Here is a 16,596-nt window from a genome sequence, read left to right on the forward strand (position 1 = left end):
AGGTAGGAAATTATTAGTCTTGTGAGGGTGGCTGGGACCCAGGGGAGTCATCTGGGTGTCAGAAAGGCAGCCGTTTGGCTTCAGTCCTCTACTGGGAAAGCCCTCATAGCACTCAGGCTTTTCTTTTTCAAGACAGGGTTTCTCTGTGTAGCCCTGGCTGTCCTAGAACTCTGTTTGTATACAAACTCCAGGCTGGCCTTGTAGTCAGAGTTACGTTCCACCTGCCTTTGCTTCTGTCCTGGGATAAAAAGTTGTGCCACCACAGGCAGGTCTGTCTGTCTGTCTTTCATTTGTTCTCAATTCCTGAGAAACCGGCACAGTGCTTGACACGTGGTTGTCTCCGAATGGATGCCTTAAATGCCTGGCTGGATGTCAGGGATTGTGCACAGGAGCCACTGGCTGCCACTGAGATGCCGGACTTCTCAGAGGCCGGATCTGCCCCCTAACCTCGAGATATGAGTTTCACATGAAACCTGGAGTCAAAAGAAATGATATGATGTGTAACCCCTTGGGTTCATGTACTGGAGAAGATGAGTAGACTCCCAGGGTCATATGAGGAGGCTATGGGACCTTTAAGAGGAGCAGCCTAGTGGGAGGGCACTGAGTCACTCACAGCCTTAGGGGTCCTCTGCCTCTGGAGTGCTGGGATTAAAGGTGGTCACTACTGTGCCCATCGATGACACGGCTTTCTTCCTTACTTTCTTTTTCTTCTTTTTTTTGGGGGGGCGGGGGTTGTTTTGTTTTGCTTTTTTTTTTTTTTTTTTTTTTTTTTCGAGACAGGGTTTCTCTATGTAACCCCGGCTGTCCTGGACTCATTTTGTAGACCAAGCTGGCCTCGAACTCACATGTAATCCCACTGGTTGGGTTGTGGAGGCAAGAAAATAAAATATGAGTTCGAGGCCAGCTTGGTCTGCAAAGCGAGTCCAGGAGAGTCAAGGCTACACAGAGAAACCCTGTCTTGAAAATCCAGAGAGAGGGAGAGGAGAAAAGAATTCAACTACACAGCAGTCTGAAGTCATCCTGGATTATTACATGACACTCAATCTCAAAAAGAAAACAAGCCGGACGTGGTGGCGCACGCCTTTAATCCCAGCACTCGGAGGCAGAGGCAGGTGGGGATCGCTGTGAGTTCGAAGCCAGCCTGGTCTACAAAGTGAGTCCAGGATGGCCAAGGCTACACAGAGAAACCCTGTCTCAAAAAACCAAAAAGAAAAAAAGAAAACAAACAAACCCTTAGGAAATGGTCTGGCTGTTCCGAGTGTTTGCTCTTACAGAGGACCAGATTCCATGCGAGCACCAACACTAGGCAGCTTTCAACCAACTGCCAGGAACACCAGCTGCAAGGGGCCAAACTCCCTCTTTTGGCCTCTTTGGGCACTGCATACACCTGTATATATGCACATTCTCACACATAAACTCACATAAGCACACGATTAAAAATGAAATCTAAGCTGGGCATGGTGGCGCACGCCTTTAATCCCAGCACTCGGGAGGCAGAGGCAGGCAGATCGCTGTGAGTTCGAAACCAGCCTGGTCTACAAATCAAGTCCAGGACAGCCAGGGCTCCACAGAGAAACCCTGTCTCGAAAAACAACACACACACACACAAAATAAAAAATGAAATCTACCTGGGCACGGTGGTGCATGCTTTGAAACCTGTCACTCTGGAGAATCTCTGTGAGGTCAAGGCCAACCTGATCGAGACAGTGAGCGCAGGACAGCCGGAGCAGGAAAGTCACGTCAGCAGGAACTAGGCACTTTACACCCACAGCTGATCGTGCAGAGTGGTGAATGAATGTCTGTCTATCATCAGCTCATTTTCTTCACTCTTTCACATGCTAGAAACCCCTGCCTAGGGAATGGCACTGCCCTTAGGGGACCGAGTCTTGGCATGCTAGTTAACAAAGGTAACCCCCACAAGCCTGCCTACAGGTCAGCCTATCTAGACTATGTGTCTTTTAGACTCCCTCCCTAGGGAGGTCTAGGCTGCATCTGGTTGACAGATGTAAAAATCACAGCACACATGAGACCCTGGTGCGTGTGCACACATTATTGGGATCCAACATGGCTTTCAAACTTGTGTGGCATGTATTTTACCAAACAAGCCCTCTCCGCCTCCATGCTTTCTCTCTGATGGGTACGTGTGCATGCACATTTGCATGTACATGGACCTGCACCCATGAAAATCAGGGAAGAGGGCCGGGCATGGTGGCACAAGCCCACTGTGCACAGTTTATAGGGTTCTAGGGATTGAACCCCGGGCTCAGTGCATGCTACAAGGTTACCCTACCAAAACCGAGCTACATCTCAGCCCTGAGTGTCCCATTTTGATTCCCTGACTGAGCCAGCATTGCAGCTCGTTGCCACGTCCCACTCACCTGGGAAAAAGACACAAAACCCAAAGTACAGCTTTCATCAAGACACACTGGTTGTTTGCTTTCGCAATATTAGAAAATCAAAGGACAAAACTAAAATGAGAAGATGTGATTAAAGGTTTGTTTTAGCCAGGTGGTAGTGGAGCACGCCTTTAATCCCAGCACTCGGGAGGCAGAGGCAGGTGGATCGCTGTGAGTTCAAGGCCAGCCTGGTCTACAAAGGGAGTCCAGGACAGTCAAGGCTACACAGAGAGACCCTGTCTTGAAAAAAAAAAAAAAAGGTTTGTTTTATTTTCAGTTAATGGGTATGTATACATGAGTGCAGCACCCATGAAACCTAGAAGGGGACACCAGATCCTGAGAGGTGTATATTCAGTTGTTAAATCTCTGCTGGCAGAGAGCTAAGTGCTGGCAGGATTTTGGCATTGTCACTTGTGTGACACATCCCTGGTTTTCTTTTCTTTTCTTTTTCTTTTTCTTTTTTTTCTTTTTTCTTTTTGGTCTTAACTGCTGAGACCCCTCTCCAGCCCAAACCTCTTTATTTTGTTAAGAAGAAACTATCCTACTGAACCACTGCCGGAGCGGATGGAGTGCACTTAGTGTCTCTTGGTTGCTAATAAACATTAGACAGTCGAAAAGGGATGTTGGAGAGTGTAGTCTGGAGTCTGTGGCACCGGCTGTGCCCTCCAGCAGTCACACCCACAGTTTTTGGTACTGTTGTTTTAGTGTTATTTATTACCCATACAATGTTCTGCCTGTGTGTACGCCTGCCCGCCAGAAGAGGGCACCAGATCTCATTATAGATGCTTGTGAGCCACCATGTGGGTGCTGGGAATTGAACTCAGGACTTTTGGAAGATCAGACAGTGCTCTTAACCTCTGAGCCGTCTCTCCAGCCCAACATCCCCAGGTTGGTTTTTTTTTATTTTGTTTTTACTTATTTACTTTGGTTTTGCAAGACAGGGTTTCTCTGTGTAACCTTGGCTTTCCTGGATTAACTTTGTAGAACAGCCTGGCCTTGAACTCACAGAGATCTGCCTGCCTCTGCCACCAGAGTGCTGTGATTAAAGGCATGCGGCCACAATTTTTGTTGTTTGTTTGACAAGAGACAGGATACAGGCCTGGCTGTTCTGGAACTTGCTCTTGCAGACCAGGCTAGCCTCAAACTCAGAGACCTGCCTGCTTCTGGAATCAATGGTGTACATTGTCCCGTGTCACAGTCTCTCTCTCTCTCTCTCTCTCTCTCTCTCTCTCTCTCTCTCTCTCTCTCTCTTATCAAAACAGAGTGTAGTGGATATGAACATGTTTTTGTTTTGATCCCAAGTGTGGGATGTAAAACAGACTGTGTGAGGGTGTGTGGTGCTCGTCTGCTGGGAACTGCCTTGTGAGAGAACACGTGGTGCTTGCCCACTAGAAGAGGAACTGCCTCTTGTGGGGACATGGGCCTTGCCAACTGGTAAACGTCCTAGTATGGACTCTGAGAGCAGATATGGCTGAGCCCACAGCCAGAGGCTGGGCCTTTTGGCTTTGGCATTCTTCCCATTGATTGGCTCTGCTTCGAGATGCTCCCAGAGAGAAATGCTCCAGAGAAGGTTTCAAGGTTCGGGATCCAGGCTGCTGCGGCTGCAGTCACCTTTGCTGAACTGCTGGTTTGCTGTTCCACAGGTCGGCTGGCGCCCTGACGACGAAGAGAGGAATCTCCCAGGAGCTGAGTCTAAAAAGGTCCACTGCTCCTGTTCCCATCAACCTCCTTTCTCCCCTATCTAGGGTAAGTGGGTGGGAGGGGAGGTGTAGGCATTAAAGAACCCCAAATAAAGTAGGTTTGAAAAAGCTCTAAGCCTCAAGTTTGACAAATACAAATAGCCAAATCACTATGAATGTAACATTTATATAACTCATGATTGTCTCATGGCTCTCCCTGCTGTATGTAGTTTGTTTTATTCATGTGTAATAAAATGAATGTGTATGTTAAAAAATATGGCCTGGAGAAATGGCTCAGAGGCTAAGAGCACTGTCTGCTCTCGTCCAGAGGTCCTGAGTTCAATTCCCAGCAACCACATGGTGGCTCACAACCATCTATAATGAGATCTGGTGCCCTCTTCTGGCCTGCAGGTGTATGTGCAGGCAGAGCACTGTATACATAATAATACGTGAATAAGTAAATATTTTTGGGTTTTTTTGTTTGTTTTTTTGAGACGGGTTTCTCTGTGTAGCCCTGGCTGTCCTAGACTCACTTTGTAGACCAGGCTGGCCTCGATCTCACAGCGATCCACTTGCCTCTGCCTCCTGAGTGCTGGGATTAAAGGTGTGCTCCACCACGCCCGGCGCCATTTTGTTTTTAAGTCTCCACTTTGATCAAAAGATGAAACTAAGTTCAGGTTCTCGGGCTGCACCTGCCTGGGAGCATGAATGGCCTTTTACAACTCAATGCTTGCGGAATGTTCTGTTTGAATTAATGATACATGTTCTACTTAAACAAAACCACAATGCCCTGCTATGTTCCTTTGGCCCAGAATGTTGGGGAATGGAAAAGTCCCTAAGCCTATATCCTAGCCCATCAGCTTCAAATGCTTTGTCTAGGGCTGGAGAGAGGGATCAGAGGTTAAGAGCGCTGGATACTTTTCTAAAGGTCCTGAGTTCAATTCCCAGAAACCACATGGTGGCTCACAACCATCTATAATGAGATCTGGTGCCCTCTTCTGGTCTGCAGGTGTACATGCAGGAAGAGCAATGTATACATAATAGATAAATCTTTTTTTTTTTAAAAAAAAAGACAACGTTAAAATGCTTTCTCTAGTTACCTGGGTACATTGTGCTCAGAACAGAAGCGATTCTTTTTGTGTTTAGCTACTCAACATGGTGTAACACTGCCGTCCCCTTGCTTCCCACTGGTTACCTTGTCGGCTCTGTTTCTTTTCGTTTCTTTTTTTTTTTTTTTTTTTTGGTTTTTCGAGACAGGGTTTCTCTGTGTAGCCTTGGCCATCCTGAACTCACTTTGTAGACCAGGCTGGCCTCGAACTCACAGAGATCCGCCTGCCTCTGCCTCTCGAGTGCTGGGATTAAAGGCGTGCGCCACCACGCCCGGCTTCTGTTTCTTAACAATTAAACTTTATTATACAACCCAAGTATCTTACATAAGAGGGGAAAAAAGGTTAAAGGGAAACAAGAGTGAACCTTCCGGTATCCTTTCCACGGGACAGGTCCCTAGGTGTCTCTGGCCTGTGCGCTGGTCTGGCTTATGCGCTGATCCTCTTCCTGATCCACATGTGCTGGAGCTCAGTCTGAACCTGCTGCCTCTCGTCCTCTCTGCCTGCAACTCTCACATGCAAGGGCCGGTCTCTGCCTCCCATCAAGGATCGATTAGAAACACAATAATCCAGGTGGAGTGTCCCCCCTGCCCCCCCCACCAGTCAGCTTCCTGAATTCCAGGCCCAGGATGGCTCCACCCAGTCTATCTCAAGGTTAATCTCAGGGAGTATCCATGGTGTGTCCGAGGGCAAAGCCCGCCAAGACTGCTTTCACCTGTGACAAAGCTTACGATCCTTCCCACACATCCCCCTTTTCTTTAAAAAATAAAATAAAATTAAGAACTATATTCACAAATATACATATATACAGAATCATCAGGTATCAAGTACATAACCAAGTCCTTTTTTATTTGTTAAGCTGGGAAAAAGTATTCCACTATCCTACAAAAGAAGAATACTTTCCCTTCAAGAGAAATTGCAATTATCAATCTATGAATGTGTTTTTAATTCTTAAACTAAAGCTTCTAGTAACACTGTGGCTATCTAGTGTTCAATTCCATCAGAGACCCAAGAAGGAAAATCTATCTAATAAAGGAAGTGCTGGCGGGCAACTTCCATGTGAGGATAGGACAGAGAGAGCAGACCACTCGAACAGTCACCAGATTCTGTCCATCATTGGGGCAATCAATCTTCAGCCTTGTTGGCCCAAAACATCCAACAAACTGCTTTTTGAAGCAGGAATTCCGATGGTCTGGTCCATCTAGTCTCTTTAAAGCTGGACAGTCAACTTTCCAGCATCACTGCTGATCATAGCGGACAGTCAGCCTGTCATCATCACTAGAGATAAGAGCAGTTCCTCAGGCCAGTGACCATTCTGTCACTCTCATCTTTTGATGTCCCCATCTTCAATGATGTATATGGAGATGCAGCCAGGAGCAGATGTCTCTTTCTGTCAGGAAAGCCCTCATCATTAAATGCCATATTCTGTGGACCTCTGAAGAATTTGAAGACCAACTCTCTATCTATTCTTACAGTTATCAGTCTATTCTTTTGAAGACATATGCAAGAAATTAAACAAACCTGCTCTATGACAAAGTAAGTTAATATCTAGTAAGATTTATAGGTAACTAAATACCAAATTTTATCTCCAATCTTCCTGAACAGATCATTAAGTTAGTTTTAATAAGACATTACCTTTTCAAAAGAGTGGCACATGAATAATACATTAATTATACATTGAAGAAAATGATCTTAAGTTTTTAACATAAAATATATAATATTTTGTCAATTAATAACATATAATACAGAATGCAAAAAATGAATAGCAATATACAATTTAATTTTTTATCAATGTGAAGCAAAAGTTGAATAAAATAGTCTTAAATTTCTATCACTCAAAAGTCTTAAATTCCCATCAATCTACCATACCAATGTCAGATTTTTGATGCTAGTACATTCAATAATCTACCTTGTATTCTATAAACCTATATCCTCCCTACCTTTAACCTATATCTTCGTTTCTTTCCCCCCACCCCCTTTCCTTAATATTATCTGGGATAGAAAGATAAGATAGAAAGAAAGATAGAAGGAAGAAATGCCCAAATTAAACTTTTATTAATTATAACTAAGTCCCTTAGGCAAAAATGAGGATTGGTAACACACCAAAAACATTCACCACACCTACTAGGAATGGGGGCATTGCGCTCTCAAAATTACTTTATGATGTTTAGGAGAAAAACAGGTTTTGGGTACCGTAAAAAAAAAAAAAAAAAAAAAAAAAAAAAAAAAAAAACATATTGGCCAAGTGCTTGAAAAGCTAGGTGTAACTGTTTTTGTCAAGTCTTTTTGTGATTGATCCTTTTGGCTAGCCATTTTATTTTTAATATGCATGTAATTTCTAGAGGAAACAGTAGCGACAGAGGCAGAAGTTCAATCTTCATCATTGTCCTGTTTTTTGTTCTGAAAGTAAGCAAAAGTTTTAAATCATTAGTAGATGTATATTAGCACATATATAATTTTTCAAGGAAAAAACAGTTGACGCACCTTTCTCGAGGTGCCAGAGGCATGTTTTTGAGGTTAAATCACCCAGGCTGCCTGCTTCATCTTCAACATTGTCCTGTTTCTTGTAAATAAAACAGGGCTCTACCTGCATGTACACCAATAGGCCATAAGAGGGCATTAGTTATCCGAGCTGTATGAAACAATGTCAAATTATAAGAACCAGGTAGCTCTTAAGATTCACTTGTTATATGGTCAGATCTAATTATTATAACTTTTGTTTTTTAGCCATATTTTTCACTCCCTGTGAAATCATATGCCTACTCAAGATCCCATCTCAAAACTATTGCAGGTTTCCATTTCATACTTGAGAAATTTTTGTAGAATATTGGTTGTCCCAGCTCCTCATTTTTTTTTTTAACCACCCAATGTCTCTCCACAGCTGATGTCCCTTCATCATTAACATTAAGAAAATGTAGAGTCGTATAGCCCTGGATGTTCTAGAACTCACTATATTAAATTTTATAATAAGGTTAAAAAAAAAAAGAAAAGAAAATTTAGAGTCAAGAAAGCATTATTTAATCAGTCCCTGGGTGTCTTTACCCTTCCTTTTTGTTTAATAAGTATTGATTTAATGTAAGATCAGCTCTTTTCACAACTGCTTGTCCTGTGGGGTTGTGAGGTATACCAGTAACATGTTTTATATTATAATACATAAAGAAGTTTTACATCTTAAGGGACACATATGCAGGAGGGAGCATTGTCAGTCTTAATTTGTGCAGGTATTTCCATAAATGTCATTATATTCAGTAAATGAGTAATCACACAGTCAGCCCTTTCAGAACGTACGGCAGTTGTCCATTGAAAACCTGAATATGTATCAATGGTATGATGCACACACCTCATTTTCCCAAATTCTGCAAAATGAAACACATCCATCTGCCAAATTCCATTCCTTTTGTTACCTCTAGGGTTAATTCCAGCAGGATTTGACTATATAAGGAACATGTAGGACACTTATTAATTATTTCTCTGGCTTGTTGCCAAGCGATAGAGAATCTTTTCTTTAACCCCTTACCATTGACATGATGTTTTTCATGAAATTTTGAGGCTTCGAATACATTACCTATCAATAATTTGTCGATCTCTTCATTTCCTTGTGCCAATGGGCCTGGTAAACCTCTATGGGATCGAATATGAGTAATATACAAGGGATAATTTCTGCTTCTGATGACCTGTTGCAGTTCTATAAATAATGCAATCAGCTAGGCGTGGTGGTGCACGCCTTTAATCCCAGCACTCGGGAGGCAGAGGCAGGTGGATCACTGTGAGTTCGAGGCCAGCCTAGACTACAAAATGAGTCCAGGATAGTCAAGGCTACACAGAGAAATCCTGTCTGGAAAAAAAAAAATAATGTAATCAATTCTGTGTTATTAGGAGTAAATTCGGCAGTTTCTATATGCAACTCTTTCAGCATATTGAGTGTCAGTAATTATATAAAGAGATTCAGGAAAATCTAAAAGTACCATAAGGATTGCATATAATTCTGATTTTTGAACTGATGTAAATGGACCTTAGTCATTTTATCAGACTTATAACCAGCCATACCTGATTTATTTGCATCAGTAAAGAAGGTGGGTGCCCCTGAGATTGGTGACCTCTTTACAGTACTTGAAAGGATCCAATTAGTTCTTTTTATAAATGTTAGATGTTTGCTTTTTGGGTATCTATTGTTAATGTCTCCCAAGCTCTTTGCCAATCTTTATTAATTACCCAGTAGTTCAGAGTAGGTACTGAGAAAGCAAACCTTTCTCTGTCCTCCTATTGCAGAGGTATGGTGAAAAATCAATCTTTTAAATCAATTTTGATTATATGCCAAGGCCTAGGTAGCAAGGAAGGCAAAGGAATTCCAGGTTGAAGTGAACCCATGGGTTGAATCACCTTGTTTATGGCCCTCAAATCCGTTATCATTCTCCATCCACCTGTTCTATTTCTTATCACAAATGCAGGGGAATTCCAGGGACTGAAAGTTTCTTCGATGTGCAGAACCTACAGCTGCTCTTTCACAAAACAGTGAAGTGCCTGCAACTTTTCTTTTGTTAAGGGCCACTGCTCCTGCATACAGGTCTGTTTGAAATCCATTTTAGGGGCAGGGCGGTTGGTATCTCAGCAGTGGGCCCTCTTATAAATTTTGACACTCTAAACCTGAAGTGTTCCGAGGCCGGACAGTGGGCATAGCTTGTGGTCGCCCCTGATCATTTACATTAATTTCTTCCCCAGAAGCATGTACCATTTCACCCCTAGTTTCAACATTGTTTATCTCTGTAATTGGAGAAATATTAATCTGAGGACCGACCTCATTGTTCTAATAGACCTCTTCCTCATAGATTTATGTAAATGTCAGCCACATAGAGTTTCAGCCTCCCTGTCTGCCCTTCTGGTCCCACACACTCAAGCCACGACACACTTCGTTATATTTGAGATAACTTACCAATTCCTACAATTTCTGTATAAACCTTCTGAAGCGGCCAATTTGGGTTCCAAGACTTCTGACCCATGATTGAGAAATCTGCTCCTGTGTCCACCAAGTCTTCTATTTTTTTTTTTTATTTTTTAATTTTTTTTGTTTTTCGAGACAGGGTTTCTCTGTGTAGCCTTGGCCATCCTGGACTCACTTTGTAGACCAGGCTGGCCTCGAACTCACAGCGATCCACCTGCCTCTGCCTCCCGAGTGCTGGGATTAAAGGCGTGCACCACCACGCCCGGCAAGTCTTCTATTTTAACACCATTCATTTGTGTAATTATTTTAGGTCTCTGATCATTAACTACTGTTTGTCAGAACACATGTGTCCCTGTGCTTTCAAATGTACCATTCCTTTCCACTGGCTTTGTCCTTAATATAAGGAAATAGTAGGAGTTGAGCAATTTTGTCCCTGGCATTGATTTTTATCTCTTTCTTTATACATGCCATGGTTTTTTATTTTCTCTTTAGAATCTCTATCTATAATACTGGGATATACAATAAAACCGTGAGAAGTCAGCCTACTTTTTCCCAGAAACATTTCTACTGTGCCTGAAGGCAAAGGACCAAGAACACCAGTATTTAATTTGTAACATTTAACCTGTGGAGATAGGGTAAGAGACATATTTGAAGCCAGATCCAAGGCTGTACTGCCTTTAATAGCGTGCATTAGATGAATAATACTCAGTTCCCATTTTCCTGTGGGTTTGTCACTTCTGGATTGGTCAAGGGAATTAGGCTGGCATTGTTTACGGGGGCCTGAGCTGATGGCCCCCTCCTGCCATTTTCTGTTGGCAGGATATTGTGCCTTGCACATCTCTCTTAGACTGACAATCCTGAGACTAATGTTTTTCTTTCCTACAGTGACTACAGTACCCTGCAAAGTCTTAACATCTCATTACCATCATGGCCAGAACCTCCTTGTTTTTTTCGGGTCATTGTGCTTTCTATCTCTGCACTTTCTTTGCACATGACCAATTTTACCACAGTTAAAGCACCAAGTATTATGATATCTGGGCTCTCTGGCTAAAGTTTGTTCCACAATATTTTTTTAAATCTATTTATTATGTATACAGTGCTCTGTCTCCATGTTCACCTGTACACCAGAAGAGGGCATTAGATCACATTATAGATGGTTGTGAGCCACCATGTGGTTGCTGGGAATTGACCTCAGGACCTCTGGAAGAGCAGACAGTGGTCTTAACCTCTGAGCCATCTCTCCAGGCCCATTGTTCCACAATATTATTTTGATATTTCTGAGAGTTAATATTAACTGTGTCCTTTACCCAGTCATCTAATGGAGCGCCTCTTTTCTTTAATGGTCTAAGAACCCTCTTACATTTAGTATTTGTATTCTCATAAGCCATGATAAGTTTTAATGCCTGTTTGGTGTCAGAATCTGGCAATAATCTATCCACAGCAGATCCTAATCTCTGTAAAAATTTTGTGAAGGGTCCCAGAGGGCCTTGGAACACTTTAGTGAATGGAATAGTTGTTTTCCCAGGTTCCTCTACCAGCTCCCAAGCTCTCAAGGCTGTCATATGACATTGTTCAATCACTCTATCTTCAGCTTGAATTTGTTCTCTTAGGTTAGTATATTGTCCTTCACCAAGCAATTGATCTCTATTATTTACTCCCCTTGTCATATTTTCTTGCTCTATTCTTACAGCCTCTGTTCGCCACCATGATAACCACTGTAACTGTTGTGCTGTTTCCAATACCGCTGAAACTAAATTTTTCCAATCTTGGGGAACAAGTCTATTCTGAGTGGCCCAGCTGTTTAACATTTGTTTAACAAAGGCAGAGTGCATACCATATTTGACGACGGATTCCTTAAAATGTTTTCAATCCATCATGTCTACAGGACGCCAGGCCATTTCGTCATAACCCTCAGCATCATTTTGCGCGGGCACGTGTCTTACAGTGACTGGAAAAGCTGAAGGTGTCTGGGCGACTGTGGAGGTGTCCTCCACTGGGACATTTTCCTCCAAAGACCGTTTGGCCCGTCTGCCTTCCTTTTCCTCTGGTTTCTGACCTTCTTCACCCATTTTAACTAAAGGTGCCTTCTGCTTTTCCAGCCCTTCCAGTTTATTTTATTTATTTATTCATTTTATTTTGTCCATTTATTCAGTCAAGTCAGTAATTCTTTCCAAAAGGATAGAGCTTATTGACTCTTTCGGTTTTTGTTTTTGTTTTTTTCTGGCTTTCTGGTCTCTCTATTTTCTGACCTTTATTACTCTCGTTTTCCAAACATTCTGTCTTCTTCCCATCCCTTCATTTTGTTTCCTCAGTCTTTCCATCTGTCCAGTCAAATCTGCAATCTTTTCCAAAAGGATAGAATTTACTGACCCTTTCTGCTTTTTTTTATCTTATTAGCTTTTCTTCTAATCCTTTTAAGAATGAAATACAGCCAGGCGTGGTGGCGCATGCCTGTAATCCCAGCACTCGGGAGGCAGAGGCAGGTGGATCGCTGTGAGTTCGAGGCCAGCCTGGTCTACAAAGTGAGTCCAGGACAGCCAAGGCTACACAGAGAGACCTTGTCTCGAAAAACCAAAAAAAAAAAAAAAAAAAAAAAAAAGAATGAAATACAATAAAGTAACAACGAAAAACAGAGAATTCTCTCTAAGTGTAAGGCAGGAAAGAGTTTTGCAATGGTACTTGCAACTTTGTTGATACCCTGAAACAGCATTTCTGTACCTTCGAATTTTGAATCTTTTCTCATATTATTAGAAATTATGGAAGCCATTGGGCCCCACGTTGGGTGCCACTTGTTGGCTCTGTTTCTTAACAATTAAACTTTATTATACAACCCAACTATCTTAGACAAGAGGGAAAAAAGGTTAAAGGGAAACAAGAGTGAACCCTTCGGAATCTGCTCCACAGAATGGGTCCCTAGGTGTCTCTGGCCTGTGCGCTGATCCAGCCTGTTCGCTAATCCTATTCCCGATCCACGTGCGCTCGAGCTCGGTCTAAACCTGCTTCCTCCTCTTTTCCTCTCTGTCTGTCTCTCACATGCAAGGGCTGTTCTCTTCCCATCGAGGGTCGATTAAAAACACAATAATCCAGGGGGAGTCCCCCGGTCCGCTTCCTGAATTCCAGGCCCAGGATGGCTCCACCCAGTCTATCTCAAGGTTACTCTCAGGGAGTATCCGTGGTGTGTCCAAGGGCAAAGCCCACCAAGACAGCTTTCACCTGTGACAAAGCTTACAATCCTTCCCACAGTGTATTTCTGTCGTTTTAGAATTGCCTATTCAGATTCGAGGGCCAGTTTTTGAATAGGTCATTTTTTTTTTTTTTATCATTTCATTTATGACTTACTTTTATAGCCTAGATATTTAATCACCTGTCAAACAGAGAGTTGTCAATAATCCTCTCCCATTCTATGTGAGTTTCTATTCACTCAATTTTTTTTCTTTCACTGTTCTGAAGCTTTTTGGTTTTATAAAATTAAGCTTGCTATTCATTTGTTGACCTTAATCCTTGGATTAAAGGGAGTTCTATTCAGACAGTAATTTCACGTAGATAGATCATAAATAGATGATAGAAAATTAGAGGCTGTATCATTATATAACGTACATATTTGTATGTAGAAAGATATTTAAACATATATGCATATATAAATATGTACATATTATATCTATTGACATATCTTTCCACATATATACATTATGTACCTATACATATATGAATGTGTTTTCTGATTAGTACTCTCTTTTCTCCAAGAACTAACACCAAGAATTGGCAACATATGTGTATATGTATATATGTGTGTGTGTGTGTGTGTGTGTGTGTGTGTGTGTGTGTACACATGTATATCTACCAAGCTATATAAGCACCTGTATTTATCTATATCCATATTTCATCTAATTTATAAAATATATGGTTATCTCTGTGTAGTTATGTCTGTGCCTCTATATTTGTATCTACAGAGATTCATATATGTGTGTATGTATATTATATTAATATAGATGTAGATGTAGGTAATATATTTAAGGCAAGGTATAGCCCGTGATTTATACCAAGAGCTTCCCCATTTCTGGTTTCAGGTTTAAGCGTTTAATCGCTTTTCAGTTAGGTTTGCTAAAAGGTGAAACCACAGTGACAAATTTGTTTAACGCATCTAGAAGTTTTAGTAGGGCTTATTGTTTTTATTTCTATTATATAATAAAATGCGATCTGCGAGTAGGAACAGCTTGACTCATTCTATAATTATTTATATCAGTTTAATTTTCTTCTTTTGCCTTCTCAGTACAACTAGTGTATAGAACAGAATATGAAATCATAATTGGTATATTCTACGTCACGGCCTTATTTCTAAAATGAGTATGAAAGTTCAAAGTTTTCATTTACAATTATATTATCTGTGGTATTTACATGTATAGGTTTTATAATGTTGAAACGTGTTCCTTGTAATTGGTCTTACTCTACGATTTTTTGAAGAAATATTTGATTATATCAGAGGGGTTTTCTGCATCTGTTAAGATGATCATGTGGTTCCATTTATGTAGTTTATTATACTTATTGATGTTTATATGATTAATGATCCCTGCATTTCATATATAAAACAAACAATCATGGTTCATAAAAAAAAAAGTTTATGAATATTTGTATTTTTGGATATTTTTAATGTATATTCATCAAGGATGTTATCCTGCAGGTTTTTTTTCTGTATGTCTTTACCTAGTTTTAGTTTTGGAGTGACAGTAGCTTCATGGAAAATGCTTGGACGAGCTTCTTTGATTCCTTTTTTATCTGATTTTATTGTTATATTTTTCCTTTTTTGAATATTTTCTGACAGATTACCACATGGGATAATTAATCATCTATAAACATGACATTGTAAATTTGTAGGTAAATCGATGAAATTAGAAAACGATCATACTGAACTGTCCCATCCTGCAGAACATATCAAACCAGGATACACATGAAAGAAGGGGTGAGGACTGAAAGAGAAGGAACAGAGACACAAGATGACAAAGGCCAGGAAGAGACTATCCAGTCCACTGTTCCTCCGTTGCTATGGGAACAGGGGCATAGTGAGCAAGGAAGTGTATAGGCCTGCTCAGTGTTGGCTGAGAAGCCCACCACTGCTGTGGGAACACAGGCGCAGTAAGCACGCGCACATGTATCTAATTAGGCCTTTTTGTTGGCTGAGCTGTTGCTGCTGTTAGCAAGAAGCAGCAAATTTTTAAATTTAAAGTAACATGACTAGGAGAATGGGAATATGATTCCCCCCTTTTACCTTTAAAAATTAAGTTGGCTGTTTGGTTTGTTGTGTCGTTTATTCCCCAAGTCGCAGCCAGCCAGCTGGGCCCCTGTGGCTGCAGCTGCTTGAGAAAGCCCAGGCCTTTGCCTCAGGCAGGAATACAGCAGAAAAAAAAAATGTGTCAGTTTTAAAATTGTCTCACACCCCATGGAGACGTGGTTGGTATGCAAGATAAGAATTTTGTTTTTAAAAGGCTAGCATTGTCAGCATTTTTGTTTAACCTTTTAAGTAAAAACTAAGCAAAGAGACAATAAAATCATAAACATCTTGTAGTTAAGGAGTTTGGGATTAACTCCATTTTTTTTAGGCCAAATTAGAAAATTGTAAGGTTCCTACAAGTAAAATTAAGTAAGAAAAATTTAAACTTTTTGTAATCTTTTACAAGAAAAAAATTAAACAAAAAATTTAAAAGATCTTGTAGTCTTTTGCAAGCAAAAACTAAAGTAAGAAAATTATAAAACATTAGGCAGTTAACTCCATTCCTCAGGCTGTATTTTTTCAACCAGCCATGAGTTTGTGGCAATATTTGTTTTGGAAGAGCTGAGCCTGTAAAACATTTTGGTGCATGAACGTTTTAGCCCTGGGTAGTTTCTCGGGGCAGCTACCATGCCAGGGTCCAGGCTATGCTGTTTGTTTGGAAAATTGGCCAGCAAGTAAAGCCTGGCCCTCTCTCAAAATAGAAAAAATGGCCTTTAAAATATAGAAAATTGATCTTTTCTCAAAATATAGAAAATTGGTCTTTTCTCAAAATATAGAAGACTGGCTTTTCTGAAAATATAGAAAATAAAACAACATTTAAACAATCAAACAAATTTACAGACATAGACACAAAATTTGACATGACGATCATAAAGCAAACAAAACAGTTTGACAGGCAAGACAAAAAAAGCAATTTTGAAACTTTGAAAATAAACAGCATGCTTAGGTTTAGACTCTCTTTAACTAAAGCCAGCAAATTAAAAATCTATATACAGAAATCTCCTCAGGTCTAAAAGCATAACAGGTAACCATAGAGACATATTTTAATTTAACATCTATCTGTCAGAGTTGATCAGTTCTTTGGGATAAACTTTTAAAAAAGTAACACAGGTAAAGATTGAGGACAGGTAAAGCATGTCTTTATTATGGCTTGAGTCTGTCTTTTAATAAATTTATATTGAAGTCTTAGACTTTGGTTATTAATATGATG

At 40.8% G+C, this 16,596-nt stretch overlaps 1 protein-coding gene across 1 annotated transcript in view; it reads left to right on the top strand.

Moving 5' to 3' along the window:
• Nucleotides 1–16,596, top strand: part of LOC127192398 (zinc finger protein 120-like) — a 31,213-nt gene that overhangs the window by 849 nt on the left and 13,768 nt on the right. The window contains 1 exon segment of the mRNA XM_051149680.1: nucleotides 4,040–4,142. Coding sequence (XP_051005637.1) covers nucleotides 4,040–4,142 — 103 coding nt within the window.

This window comes from Acomys russatus, chromosome 7 (assembly GCF_903995435.1).
Source record: "Acomys russatus chromosome 7, mAcoRus1.1, whole genome shotgun sequence".
Lineage (NCBI taxonomy): Eukaryota > Metazoa > Chordata > Mammalia > Rodentia > Muridae > Acomys > Acomys russatus.